At 34.6% G+C, this 13,764-nt stretch overlaps 2 protein-coding genes across 2 annotated transcripts in view; both read left to right on the top strand.

Annotated features, from left to right (window-relative positions):
* The first annotated feature begins 1,752 nt into the window (after window positions 1-1,752).
* LOC131528399 (E3 ubiquitin-protein ligase TRIM35-like) lies at window positions 1,753-4,982 on the top strand. The gene is made up of 5 exons (XM_058757482.1): window positions 1,753-2,207; window positions 3,632-3,727; window positions 3,810-4,040; window positions 4,153-4,175; window positions 4,277-4,982. Exons 1-5 carry the CDS (start codon window positions 1,806-1,808, stop codon window positions 4,980-4,982), a joined length of 1,458 nt encoding a protein of 485 aa, XP_058613465.1. The 5' UTR covers window positions 1,753-1,805.
* Window positions 4,983-10,543: 5,561 nt separating this feature from the next.
* The window catches only part of LOC131528732 (WD repeat-containing protein 7), a 124,867-nt gene continuing 121,646 nt past the window's right edge, over window positions 10,544-13,764 (top strand). The window contains 6 exon segments of the mRNA XM_058758059.1: window positions 10,544-10,643; window positions 11,941-12,112; window positions 12,287-12,393; window positions 12,534-12,612; window positions 13,491-13,545; window positions 13,548-13,664. Of these exon segments, the coding sequence (XP_058614042.1) occupies window positions 10,564-10,643; window positions 11,941-12,112; window positions 12,287-12,393; window positions 12,534-12,612; window positions 13,491-13,545; window positions 13,548-13,664 (610 nt within the window). The 5' untranslated portion in view covers window positions 10,544-10,563.

Raw genomic sequence — 13,764 nt, 5'->3', positions numbered from 1 at the left:
CGTCCTCCTCTCATCACCATCCCTACACCATCTCCTCGTCCACCTCCAAAACCCCTCCATCCCTCCCTATTCTGTTGCTTGAACTTTATCATCTTCAGTCTTCGCACACACATCTATTCACTTTACATGTTTTTTTTTTCTTCAGAAAATTGCATTGTAATTTTTATTTATTCATTGATGTAAAATTCTTTACTTTTCAGTAATACAGGTATAACTGAAATGTTCTACAAATGGATAAGATGGCTCTTCCATAGCATTTCAGTCTTTTTTCATTTTTGTATAAAAATATTCTTTTTGTATAATGTTTTAAAATGTACTTGAGTATGTTTGTAGTAACACAAAAATACTATAAACATACTTGTATTTCAAGTGCATTTTTAATACATTTAATAGTATGGGGGTTTTTTTCACCAAAGTATATATGCAGCTGTACTTTTTTTAATGTACTTCATGAATATTTGTAATGTACACAATATATAATACATTAAAGTTTTCTAAATATCAAAGTGTGTGTATATATTGAAAAATATAATAATGAACGATAAACAATTGCATTAAACATGGTTCTGATATGACAATAATAAGCATGACTAACACCATTTATTTTATTTTCATGATTATTTACATGTTGAAAATATAATTTACAGTGCAATAAATCAAATCAGTTGAAAGGATCACAGAAACATTTAGGCACTATCTGTAATAAGCAAATGAGGACTGACAAATGTAAAATGGAATTTCATTCATAGCAGCTGATCTGTAAATATTTCTCTTCCTGATGTAGGTGTGGGAGGAAGAGAAATATTTACTCAGATCACTTCATTACCTCCCACTTCAAGAATGAGGGCAATCAAGAAACAAGCATCAAACAGCCATGAATAATTGCTCTGAATGATCAGTATAGAAGTATCAGGTGGATTCTGATTGGCTGTCAATATTTTTATTGTTCGTCAACTGAAAAAAAAAAAAAACATTTGGAAAGAAATTCCTGCGATGTTTTTCCTCTGAATCGTTATCATTCTAGTTGTTGTGTGACTCTGCTATTCTTATAATTAGAAAGGTTATTAAAACTTCATTGTTATTGTTTTCATAATAGCTATCATCCTTGATGTGAACGGCCCTTTACTCGAGGTTTGAGTGTTATTGATATTTACTGCAGGTTTATTGCAAATTATCATTGGATAACATCTTATATGCGGGTCTGTTCCTCACACAAAGTGCCATACATTCTTTAAACATTGTTTGGTTCCCCAAAGAACCATTTTCCACTATAAAGAACCTTTTGTGCAATGGAAAGTTCCACACAAATCATACGGACTACTTTTCTGGTGCTTTTTATCATTTTTGGAGCATCCTTAATCATTGTCCTTGTGCAAAAAGATCTCTTGGGATTGGGTTTATTGAGTTATTGTGAATTAACATCTAAAGAATAATAATTGTAGTAACAATAATAAACAGGGCAATATTATGGCCTATAAAGATTTAGATTACTATTAGATTTAGTATTATTTATTTTAATAAAAAATTCCGGTGATCTCTAAAATGTTGAAATAGTGTGTTAACATACATCTTGAGACTTAGAGGATCCAGTTTATCTGCATTAGATGATTCAGAACAGAATGAAGCACATTTCTTCACATTTCTCAGTGCAGGGTTGAGCTCCTCCCGTTGGATATAAAGACAGATACACCTCACCTGTTGTTTTAGCTCATATCTCGCCTCAAACTCTGTACGTGCATTTCTGCTGTGGATGTGAAGCTGAAAAACTGAAAGTGTAACTTTAAAGATAGATTTTGACGTGTGAAATGGCATCCGAAGCTTTTACTGAGGTGGACTTCACTTGTCCTGTGTGCTTTGACTTCTTTATAAATCCTGTTCTTCTGCCCTGCACTCACAGCATCTGTTCAAACTGCATCCAGGCGTTTTGGGAAAGTAAAGGAATTCAGGAATGTCCCATGTGCAGAGACATATCGACAGTGAATGTTCCTACGTTAAATCTGGCTTTGAAGAACATGTGTGAGACCTTCCAACAGGAGCGAAGTCAAAGATCTTCATCAGGAGGTGAAGCCGTCTGCAGCGCTCACAAAGAGAAGCTGAAGCTCTTCTGTCTGGATGATCAGCAGGCCGTGTGTTTGGTGTGTCGAGACTCCAAACTACACACCGACCACACTTTCTGTCCCATAGATGAAGCCGTGATCACTAATAAGGTCTGTAAACTGATTAAACCAGTAAACGGCAATAGTTTTCACAGTGACAAATATGTCAAATTGATTTCAAATGTGTATATTTTGAGGTTTATACACTGTAAAAAGTGATAAGTTGACTTAACTTAAAAATTTTAAGTAAATGATAATTAAAAAAAATAAGTTAATTGAGTTGTCAAGTTCACTTAACTTTTTATTATTATTATTATTATTATGTACTTAATAATTTTAAGGCAACGGGTTTCCTCAACTTTTTTAAGTTAAGTCAACTTTCACTTTTTACAGTGTATATAGATGAATAAAAAGATGTGTTTTTGTCTGTTGAGTGAGCTGAAACCAAGCTGTTGATTTGGAAGCACACAAATGCATTTGCTAATGTCTTCATGTCTTTTATCATCTCATTGTTTTTCAAGCTTAAACAGCCAATGAAAGAAAAATAAAACAAGGTAATTGCAAGGAAGACTTTTTTCATGCACAATTCTCAATAAGAATTAAGTGAAATTCACAATTCTGAGAGAAAAAGCAGCAATTCTGTGAAAAAAAGATCAATTCTGAGAAAAAAGTCAGAATTAGGAGATGTAAACTCGCAAAAAAAAGTCAGAATTGCAAGAATTGTGAGATAAAAAGCCACAATTACCTTGTTTTACTTTTTATTCAGTGGCAGAAATGGGCTTGCATATAAATCAGATCTATGAATCTGATCAAAACATTTTGTACTGAATTGTGGTTACGTTATAACTTACAGGGAGTGGTTGGAGTTAGTATGGTCAATTAGGCATTGAACAGGTGTCACAGGTTTCAGTTCATTTTCACCCCTCCCTCCCTCCAAACACATTCCCGCCATTGTTTATGCTATCTGTGGTATCAAAGTGTGAGACACTATTTCTATGTTGTTTTGGTAACACATTACAATAAGGTTCGTTAGTTAACAATGAAGAATGAACAATACTTCTACAGCATTTATTAAACTTAGTTAATGTTAATTTCAGCATTTACTAATGCATTGTTAAAATTAAACGTTGTGTTTGTTAACATTAGTTAATGCACTGCGAATTAACATGAACTAACAATGAACGACTGTATTTTCATTAACTAACATTAACAAAGATGAATTTAAATGTATTGTTCATTGTTCATTCATGTTAGTTAATACATTAACTAACATTAAATAATTTAACCTTTTTGTAAAACGAGTTACACTTTATTTTAAGGTGTCCTTGTTACAATGTAATTATACATTTAAGTACCGAGTAATATTAATTAAATGCATGTACTTACTATATGGTTAAGGTTAGGGTTTGGTTACGGTTACTTGCATGTAATTATGCATAATTAATTGTTATTATGACAGTAAGTTCATGTAACGTGTAACAAAGACACCTTAAAATAAAGTGTTACCGTAAAATGTTACTGTTGTTTTCTTTCAGGAGAAACTCAAAGCTGTACTGAAACACTTACAGGAGAAGATGGGAATATTTGATAATTTTAAGCAAACGCTGGATCAGACTGCTGACATTAATAAGGTTGGAAATAAACAGTGTGCTTAAAGTACTTCTGGATGTTATAGATCTAGTTTGGCTATTATATCTTGCTGTTAATTTTAAGGTTCAAACTCAAGATACAGAGGAGAAGATCAGCAAGGAGTTTGAGGAACTTCGTGAGATTCTACGCAATGAAGAAGTGGCCAGAATAACAGTACTGCGAGAGGAACAGAATCAGAAGAGTCAGATGATAAAGGAGAAGACTGAGAAGACCAGCAAACGGATCGTATCTCTCAAATGTGCAATTAGAGATGTAGAGGAGCAGATGAAAGCTGACGATGATTCATTCCTGCAGGTGCCGATGAATGCTCATCTTCAGAATTCCAATGTTAATTATTAAGACAAATGCAAACACATGAATGTCATTTTCAGAATTAATTTCCATTTCTGTCTTTTTGTCTTTGCAGAACTTTAAGAGCACATTGCAAAGGTTCGTTGTGTTTTCTGTTTCTCCTCTGAATTCTCTGGCCCTTACCCAGCAGCATCTCTGATTCATGAAGGTTTTTTTAAATTTTTTTATTTTTTCTCTAGAGCCCAGTTTAGCCTGCCAGGTCCAGGGAATGTTTCAGATTTGCTGATCAATACCCAAGAATACCTGAGTGACCTGAGGCTCAGTGTGCTACAGAAGATTGACAGCTCCAAGGGGGACCCCAGTGTAAGAGGGGGCCACAATATCAGACGGGGCCAGAGTTCCAAAGTGGGGCCCAGTGTCAGGGGGGACACGACTTCCAGAGGGGGCTTCAAGGGGGACCCCACTTCCAGAGGGGGTCTAAATTTCAGAGGGGGCCCCAGTAATAGAGGGGACCGCAGCTTAAGGGGGGGGCATAATTTTAAGGAGGACCCCAATAACAGAGGGGACTCCAGTTTCAGGGGGGACCCTAGTTTTAAGGAGGACCCCACTTCCAGAGGGGGTCTAAATTTCAGAGGGGGCCCCAGTAATAGAGGGGACCGCAGCTTCAGGGGGGGGCATAATTTTAAGGAGGACCCCAATAACAGAGGGGACTCCAGTTTCAGGGGGGACCCTAGTTTTAAGGAGGACCCCACTTCCAGAGGGGGACAAAATTTCAGAGGGGGCCCCAGTAATAGAGGGGACCCCAGCTTCAGGGGGGGGCATAATTTTAAGGAGGACCCCAATAACAGAGGGGACTCCAGTTTCAGGGGAGACCACAATTTTAAGGAGGACCACAGTAACAGAGGGATCCCCAATTTTAAGTTTCATGGCAGGCCACAGTTTTAGGGGAAACTCCAATTTCCGAGGGGACTACAGGGGCCACAGTACTGGGGAGCATATAGATTCAGAGGGGGCCTGAATTACAGAGGGGCCCACAATAACGAGGGGGCGGAAGAGTTCCAGGGGAGCCCCTGAGGGGGTCAAGTTAAGCGTAGCCAGCTATATCCTCCACCACCAATAAAACTATTCAAAAAAGTAAAAACATGTTACATTAAAATATGTTTGAAAATATATTTTTAATACCTTATAAATTGCAAATGCAAGAAATTCAATTTACTGAAAGCCGCAGTGTAATCTGCACTGAAAAAATAGCCTTTGAAACAGTTTTTATACAGAAACTGCTAGTAAATTTGACAAATAATGAGTAATAGTGAATTAAACATGACATTTTGAAGTAGAAAGACTGTAATTGTTTTTTTTGTTTTTTTTTAAATACTCAAGTATGGTTTTTCTCTTTTGTTTACAACTTCAAAAAAATCATTTTTATAGTGGTGCACAGACATTAAGCATAGAGGTCAGACAGTTTATAATTCATGAGTTCATGAGTTTTTGGAATCGGTGATGGACAGTTTGTTGAAAACAGACAAAGGCTTAATGGTGGTGAATGGAATTAACATTCACACAGAACACAGAATAGAAGTTCATTTGCAAAAACAGATAACTCCGTTTTTAACAATTTTCAAAAATCATGTTTTTTTCATTGTGTGTTCCAATTAATCTCAATTAAACTGCAGTTTGGTTATTTTGATTAGGTTAAAAAAATAACATAATAAAAGCATGATTTTTGAAAATTACCAAAAAAAAAAAAAACCCCTGGAATTATCAGTTTTTTTTCAAATAAACTCTTCAAATATACCGTATTGTCCCGAATATAAGACGACCCTGATTATAAGATGACCCCCCTTTTTCCAGATGTACCTGTTGGAAAAAGGCTTTTTGAAAACCAAATCTTGTTTTTTTTCTCTCTCTCTCTCTGTAAAACACATTTATTCTTAAATTATTTTCATATTGCATATTTTTCCAATTCTATTTTTTGTTTTGAAAGTATGGTAAATACTGGTAAAATGTACCAACAATGACATTGGAAAATTTTGATATACCATTGAAATAACAGGTAGCCCATCTGAATTATATAACAATTAGGCTATCATAGTAGCCTACCAAAATGTTATTATCAGTAGACGTGAAATCTTATTGTAGTCTTCAAATCTGGGTACTGTCTTATGTTTGAAAATCACTTACAGAGGAAGTTTGGTCCCATCAGGCTAACATGACAGTCACGACTCTGCCGCTGTAAGCTTTTCTTTTTCTTTTGTTTTCACTCGCGATCTTTACAACACACAGTACATTACATATTTCATGGCACACTCGTTTTATGCGTTTTTGGCGCCACCTATTGTTGTGGGTGTATTACTGACATGTCAAAGTCTAGACCTTGAATATAAAACGAACGCGTTTTTTCAGATGTATTTCCAAGGAAAAAACATCGTCTTATATTCGGGTCAATACGGTACTTCTGTTATAAACTTCATTTGAACAAATCCGCTCAGTTTTTTTTTCTGTATTAAGATATCATCCGATTTTCATTATTTTTATTTATTTTTGTATTTTTTATTTTTTGCGCTGTGTAAGCAGAGAGGTCCGTGTATCATCTGATCATTCGTTTTTTTATTTAATATTGATAGTAGAAAAATGAGAAAACGGCGCCTATTTTCGTTTTTTCGTTTGTTCAGAGAAGCACAAAAACAAGATTTTGGCTCGATTCTCATTTTTTGGTTCACGGGGTAGAAAACGGATAACGACTTCAAAATTCGTTTTCCCCTTGTGGGCGGTCATGAGACGCCCCTTTCTGCCGATTGGTCAACCAAATCTGAACCCGTGACGTCATCAGTCTTTCCTCTGTTCCGTTCAAGAAAATAATAGTCCTCTGCTGCTGTATCAGTATACCGATTCTTAAACTGTACGGGGCAGGTCCTAGATCGGGCTTTCTTCTGTGCAAACTAAGCATTTTACAGAAATATTTATTTCAGAAATTTTAATCAGCACCAAGCCTGTTTTATTTAGCTGTGCAGAGTTAAATCAGTGTGACGCTGCACAAAAAACCAATGATCAGATGATACACGGACCCAGAGACAGAGGCATCATGGTTATTCAATATTAGCTTTTTTAACAGTATATACAGCCATACAAAATCGGCTTTATTTTTTCCATTTTAATGGATTCTGTTTAATGGTTGAACTACATTTTAGTAATGAAAAAACATGTCTAATTAATTGATATGAAAAGTAGGAAAGAAACAGAAGCCGTTCGTCTTATTAGAAGTCAGTGTACTTTGAAACTGATATTTCAAGGTAAAAACTTGCCTTGCTTAGTTGCTTTAACAACAGTTTATTAGAAGTTGAACACAAATGACATTTTTAGGGCCTCAATTCAATGTTTTTTATCATTTTTTTTTCTTTACGTAAGTTTACTTTAATTTTAATAAAAAAAGCATGCTAATCAATTGAATTCATAAAAGTTTTGTTTTATAATTAAGAATTTAATAATTTTTTTGCAATAATCAAAATCTTTTTTTTTCCATAAATTCTGTGTTGTCTTTTAATTTTTCTGAATTTATGATTTAATACAAATTTATTATCAAAAACAGTGGTAATCAAATTAAGGCATAAAAATGAACCATTTAATGTAATCAAATTTAAATTTAACAATTCCTTTTATTTTTGGCAACCAAAGTTCTGCACAAAAGAGGTTTACTGTTTAAATAAAAACATGGAAGAAAAATTGTAATATTTCTTAAAATAATAATTATATTATTTTATTATAAATGTAATAATTTTAGTACTTTATATTTATATCATTTTTAACACATTTTTCATTTTTAAAAATGCAAGATGCAGTGCACTGGAATGCAAAATAATTTTGAACGTTAATAAGTTTATAACACTTTGTTTTAAAATGTAATACTTGATGAGCGAGATGCTAAAAAGCAGCAAGATGCTGAAAAATCTAAAGAAAAAAGCACGTTTATATAAAATACAGACGTCCTTCTGTAGCACGTTTATATAAAATAAGCTTTCATTTGTTTTTACAACTACTACTACTTGAAATGCTTTCTAAAAAACCAGGTCATTTGTACTCATGTTGAAATGTTTGATATTAACATGACATTATTACTAAAAAGTTACATTTTTCATGTCAAACCTGTAATTGCTTCAATTAAAAAAGTAGGCTGTTGTTCCATCATATGTTTTTTAAATTATGTTCTCATGATAATCTGTGACAGTAATCAAGTTCAGATGTTTTTTGGGTGTTTCACACAGTTTATAACATTTTTCTTTAATATGGAAACATACTATAGCTATATTTCTGTCATAAATTGTTCTTTTAAATTAGATTTTATTCTTCAGTAAAAGTTGGTATGATCATTTGTGAAAATAATCAAGCTTAAATGTTAATTTGGGTGTTTTGTACCATTTATAACACTGTTCTGTAATGAAAACAACAGTCAGCTACATTAAAACTATATAACTGCTATTCAATTCTGTAATACATTGTAATAAATTATCTTAAAAGTGCACAATAAAGAAACAATGATCAACTACATTTTTGTTTATTTGTTTTTTATTGCAGAACTTTTCACCTCGTTTCACATTTTAATCTCTCTCTGGCATCTATCTAATGTTATAATGTTGTTTTTCATTAGTTTTTCATGTTTTTGTTGTTGATAAAAATAGCAAAATAATTATTTTAATGAAAATAATCATGCAGTTAAGAATATGTATCGCTATAGCAAACGTCCAGATGTATATTCTGATTTAAATGTATTGTAATATTAACATTATTATGAGAAACAGCAGCTATGATAGTGAAGATTTATTATCTATATGGAGACATTATTGTAAAGTCGGTGGGGGGCAGCAGAGGCCTTGGCGGCGGTGGTGACGTCACCGCGTGACGCAATGACGCACGAGCGTGCTCCCGTCAGCTGATCAGTGAGCCGCTGCGGAATTAACGCGCGGTGCTGCGCTATTTTCATAAAATCAACGACAGAACGAATATGAAACGATAAAGAGCGGCTCCGGTGAGTAAAACACACCGACATTTAATCTGTCACGCGACCGGACACTAATAGAGCCGCGCTGTCACATTATAATGATGATAAACACACTGATAAACGGGCCAGAGGTCAGTATACACACGATATACATACACAAACATCAACACACAGTTAACGCAAACATTTATATCATACACAAACACATACACGTTACATACATGTATATTATACACTTCTACATCTGCACGCGCACTATACACAGCAGATACATGAACACTATACACATATAAGGCATTTTTAGCAGCTCAAAATGTTCAGACAGGTGTTTTTCAACCCAAATGAGAGTATTTCTAGTGAATGAAATCAACTGCTGATGGTCAGTGTTCTGACAGACGTGAAAATGAGACAGTTTCATTATGAACTCTATGCATTACTATGCAACAGTAATTATTGTTTTGAAACATGTTTCCTCATCAGCCATGGTCTCAGTCAGTCCAGCCCTGCATCAGTGATCCATACTGGAATCATTTTTAGGCCCAGACACCATCTTCAATTGTTTTTAATAGGGCTGAGGGTATTGCATTGTTGGCATTTGTAAGCATAGGTTAAACAAACCAAAATGTGCAATAAATAAACATTAAATAGCCATTGATTGTGAAGAATCTAGTGCATTAAATCAGTTTACATTTTTACAAATATTCAGAATAGATCTGGTCAAAATGAGTGATTCTGTTATGGGTTTCATAGTTGTTAATGCTGTTATTTATAGAGCAGGATATAGGCCAGTATATAGTAATGCAATTACAGCAAATGAAATGTATACTAATTTAGCATATTTATAATCTATATCAATGCATATGCATTATATTGTGTATATGCAGGTAGAATCAGCTGTTTTGATTTCTCATTGACTCATACAGTATTTTGCTCGTTGCATACTGTATATCTCATATATTTAGCGTGTCGTGAATGCCACAGTATTGTAACCAGCAGGCCTTGACATTAATGCCATTTATGCATCAGTCAGATTTTATTGAGGAAGTGGATGCTAACATCAATTTGGCTTTGTTTCTCTGGCCCATGGTCATCTTTTAATGGTTTTATAATAGATTTAGCACATTTAGCAGCAATTAGTTTTATTTTATTATGAATATTGCCTTTGATTGTGAGCTGTTTGATTGTGTATGACTGGTGATTTGTTAAAAAGCATTGTGGCATGGAAATTTTACTTAAATTTCAGCAAAACTGATGCTTTTTGTACAGATGGACTTCTGTTAAATGCTCTTTATCTCTAAACCAGCTGATATTTCTGCATATTGTTGTTCTGGTGATATCTTTTGAGTTCATTGGTTGTTTTCCGATCAGTGGATCTGTGTCTGTCTGTATGGATGAACGCTCATTGATTGCTCTGAAAGGGTTTGGTTTGATTCGTCTGCTGTTGTGTTGTGAGAGTCTGTCAGACCGAGAGAGACGGCAGAGCTGAAACACACAGTCTTACAGTTTCTAAATCAGCAGAGGAGTCCTTTGAGGATGAAGCTGGTTCATTTAGTGAAAATTAAACAAGTGTTTCGCAGGCTCAGGTGTAATCTGAGGAGACATAAGCATGTCAGGTAAAGTCAGCCTGCTTTCTGCATTTCTTCAGTCTGTGTGTGTGTTTGAATAGTTTTGAAGGATTTAAAGTCATGTGTTCTTAATAATCTGCATTATTTATAGAAATACAGAATAAATGACCGATTGCTTGTTGAATTCTCATTTAATTCTGACACTCTTTGGAATGTTATAATTTATTTTATGTTGTTTATACAAATGATCTTGGATTACAATTATGGTATAATAAATCAGGTTTCTCTTTCATAATAAATTAAAACACAAGCTAGCAACCATGGTTAATGTTAAAGCGTGATTTGTGGTGTTTTATTGGACTAGCGCTTATAGAAGTGTTCAATAGTACTTACAGTCAGAATCATTGATGTCCGTTTATCTGTGCGTTACGTAACAAGCACTCAATTCTGCTTCAATTCCGTTCTAGAGTGATTTTAATTACCAATTCAATTTACAATTTTGCTGCACTCATAATATAAGATGTTGAACCCTTCATCCAATTAAAGAGTTTGAAATTAACAACTTCTACATGTTGTTTTAAGGGACGGATATTGATTTTGATTGATTTTGGTTTGGCAGTTTGAGGTTAATCTGTGATGTTTGTCAATCATTATCCATTCACTTGCTCCAGTTGGAAACATGCTCTCTGTTCTTTCATGTATTCTGTGCATGTAGAGAATTTGCAAGTAGTATGAGTATAGTATAGTATGAGTAGTATGCTAGTGTGTTACTCCAGACATCTGGAGTCAATAATCATACATATCTGAATCTGTTATGAATGAATCGGTCACATTTTGTTTGCTTGTATATTATTTTTTAGGGTGAAGAATTTCCAGTATATAATTTTTGTAAGGTTTCCTTGACTATAAAGGTCCTCGCACACTGAGTCCAGAATTTTTGTATGCGTTTTTTCATATTCGTCATCCTTTCCTATCAAAATGCTTGCTATGGATGAGAAAATGCAGAAAATCGAACCTGATCCGAATTTTTTTATGACGGACGAAAGTTTCAGAAGCAGCGTGTAAACGTGATTGACACAACGTGAGGTCGTATTTATTTTTTAACTTGCGAAAATTCCGGATAAAGCATATTTTATTGGAACATTCTGCATTTGGTTATATAAATAAATGTTTTTTTCTCAGAAATGTAATTCATGGACATATAATATAATATAATTTTTTTCAGGCCTTTGTTTGTTCATCTAGGCCGGTTATTCCACTTCTTCATTTTTGTGTTTCTGGAGTTTCCAACAATGCATTGATTGCGTCTGATTACTGTTTTCTTTTGTTGTCTCTCTCTTTTCAGTATCACAGAGAACATGTCAGGAAACAGTCTGGTATTACCCATAGTTCTGTGGAGCCGCAATGCGCCCACTCACTGCATCTCTAGCTTGCTGGTGATGGACGATCTGGCCACCATCATCACCGGCTGCCATGATGGACAGATCTGCATCTGGGACATGACCCCAGAGCTGGAGGTGAGAGGTCACGCGAGGTCACACATGGCTTGTTTTTCTTTAAAGGGCCAGTTCACCCAAAATTCACTCATTTACTGCTATATGACTCACTATCTTCCACGGGCTGGAATGTCATGAAGGATAACAATCGCTCCGGATTGTTTGATGAGTTTCTGTGTGTCTCTGTGTGTTCAGATCAATCCTCGCGCTCTGCTGTTCGGACACACAGCTTCTGTCACCTGTCTGTCCAAGGCCAGCACAGGAAGCGACAAACAATACCTCGTCAGCGCCTCCGAAAGCGGGTGAGAGAGAGAGAGTTTATCATGGGCTTTTTAAGCTGTGCTAATCTGTAAGATAACAGTGCGTTCAGACAGTGAAATGTGTGTTTCTTCACATTAAATGTTAGCAGTTTCACCTGAGACATCTTTTGTGTTTGTCACAGGGAAATGTGTTTATGGGACGTCAATGATGGGCGCTGTATTGAGTTCACCAAACTGGCCTGTGCACACACCGGAATACAGGTAACACACACATACTTATTGAAATAAGGACCTACTATATGTGGCTTAATTGCAAATCATAAGACCAGCTACCAAAAGGCCAAGGACCATGTATTTAAAAAAATAATATGTGCAATATATAATTTAATATATAAAAATAATATATTATTTATATGCAAACAACGCATCTAAAAGAAATGTTTTTACAATTTTAGAACTAAGAAAAAATAAAACATTATTTATTTATGAATCAACACTCTCTGAACAAGACTGCATTGGGGTAATAGATATTCTGCTATAAAGAATCATATTTGTGACCCTGGAGCACAAACCAGTTATAAGTATCACGAGTATATTTGGAGCAAAGGCTAAAAATACATTGTATGGGTCAAAATGATTGATTTTTTTTTTTATGCCAAAAATCATTAGGATATTAAAGATCATGTTCCATGAAAATATTTAAAATTTCTTACCGTAAATATATCAAAACTTTATTTTTGATTAGTAATATGCATTGCTAAGAACTTAATTTGGACAACTTTAAAGGTGATTTTCTCAATATTTTAATTTTTTTGCACCCTCAGATTCCAGATTTTCGAATAGTTGTATCTCAGCCAAATATTGTCCGATCCTAACAAACCATACATCAATGGAAAGCTTATTTATTCAGCTTTCAAATGATTTTCCAAAAATTGACCCTTATGACTGGTTATGTACTCCAGGGTTACATATTTAAAAATAGGTATATTTATTTAAAATATTATAATTATACATACTAAAGACTAACGCTAACGTGTCTTTTTAAAATAAATGTTCTTACATTTTTAGATTTAAGAAAAAATAAAACATTGAATTTATTTATGAATCATTTTTCTTAAAACTCTCTCTCTTTTGTACAGTTTTATCAGTTCACCATCGGCACACAGAGGGAGGGGCGTCTTCTGTGTCATGGACATTACCAGAAATCCTTGTAGTGGACGCCACCAGTCTAGAGGTCCTTTACTCGCTCGTGTCCAAGATTTCGCCTGACTGGATCAGTTCCATGAGCATCATTCGCTCGCATCGCACGCAAGGTAACCGCTGCTGTTTTGACATGTGAGCATGTGATGCATTTCAGGATTATAGGAGCTAATGTTTATTTATGACATCTGTGACGTACTGTCGATAACCACT

The sequence above is a fragment of the Onychostoma macrolepis genome, chromosome 21 (genome assembly GCF_012432095.1).
Source record: "Onychostoma macrolepis isolate SWU-2019 chromosome 21, ASM1243209v1, whole genome shotgun sequence".
NCBI classification, from domain to species: domain Eukaryota; kingdom Metazoa; phylum Chordata; class Actinopteri; order Cypriniformes; family Cyprinidae; genus Onychostoma; species Onychostoma macrolepis.
Note: the sequence above shows the minus strand (reverse complement) of the source record. Positions and strands in the feature narration are given on the sequence as shown.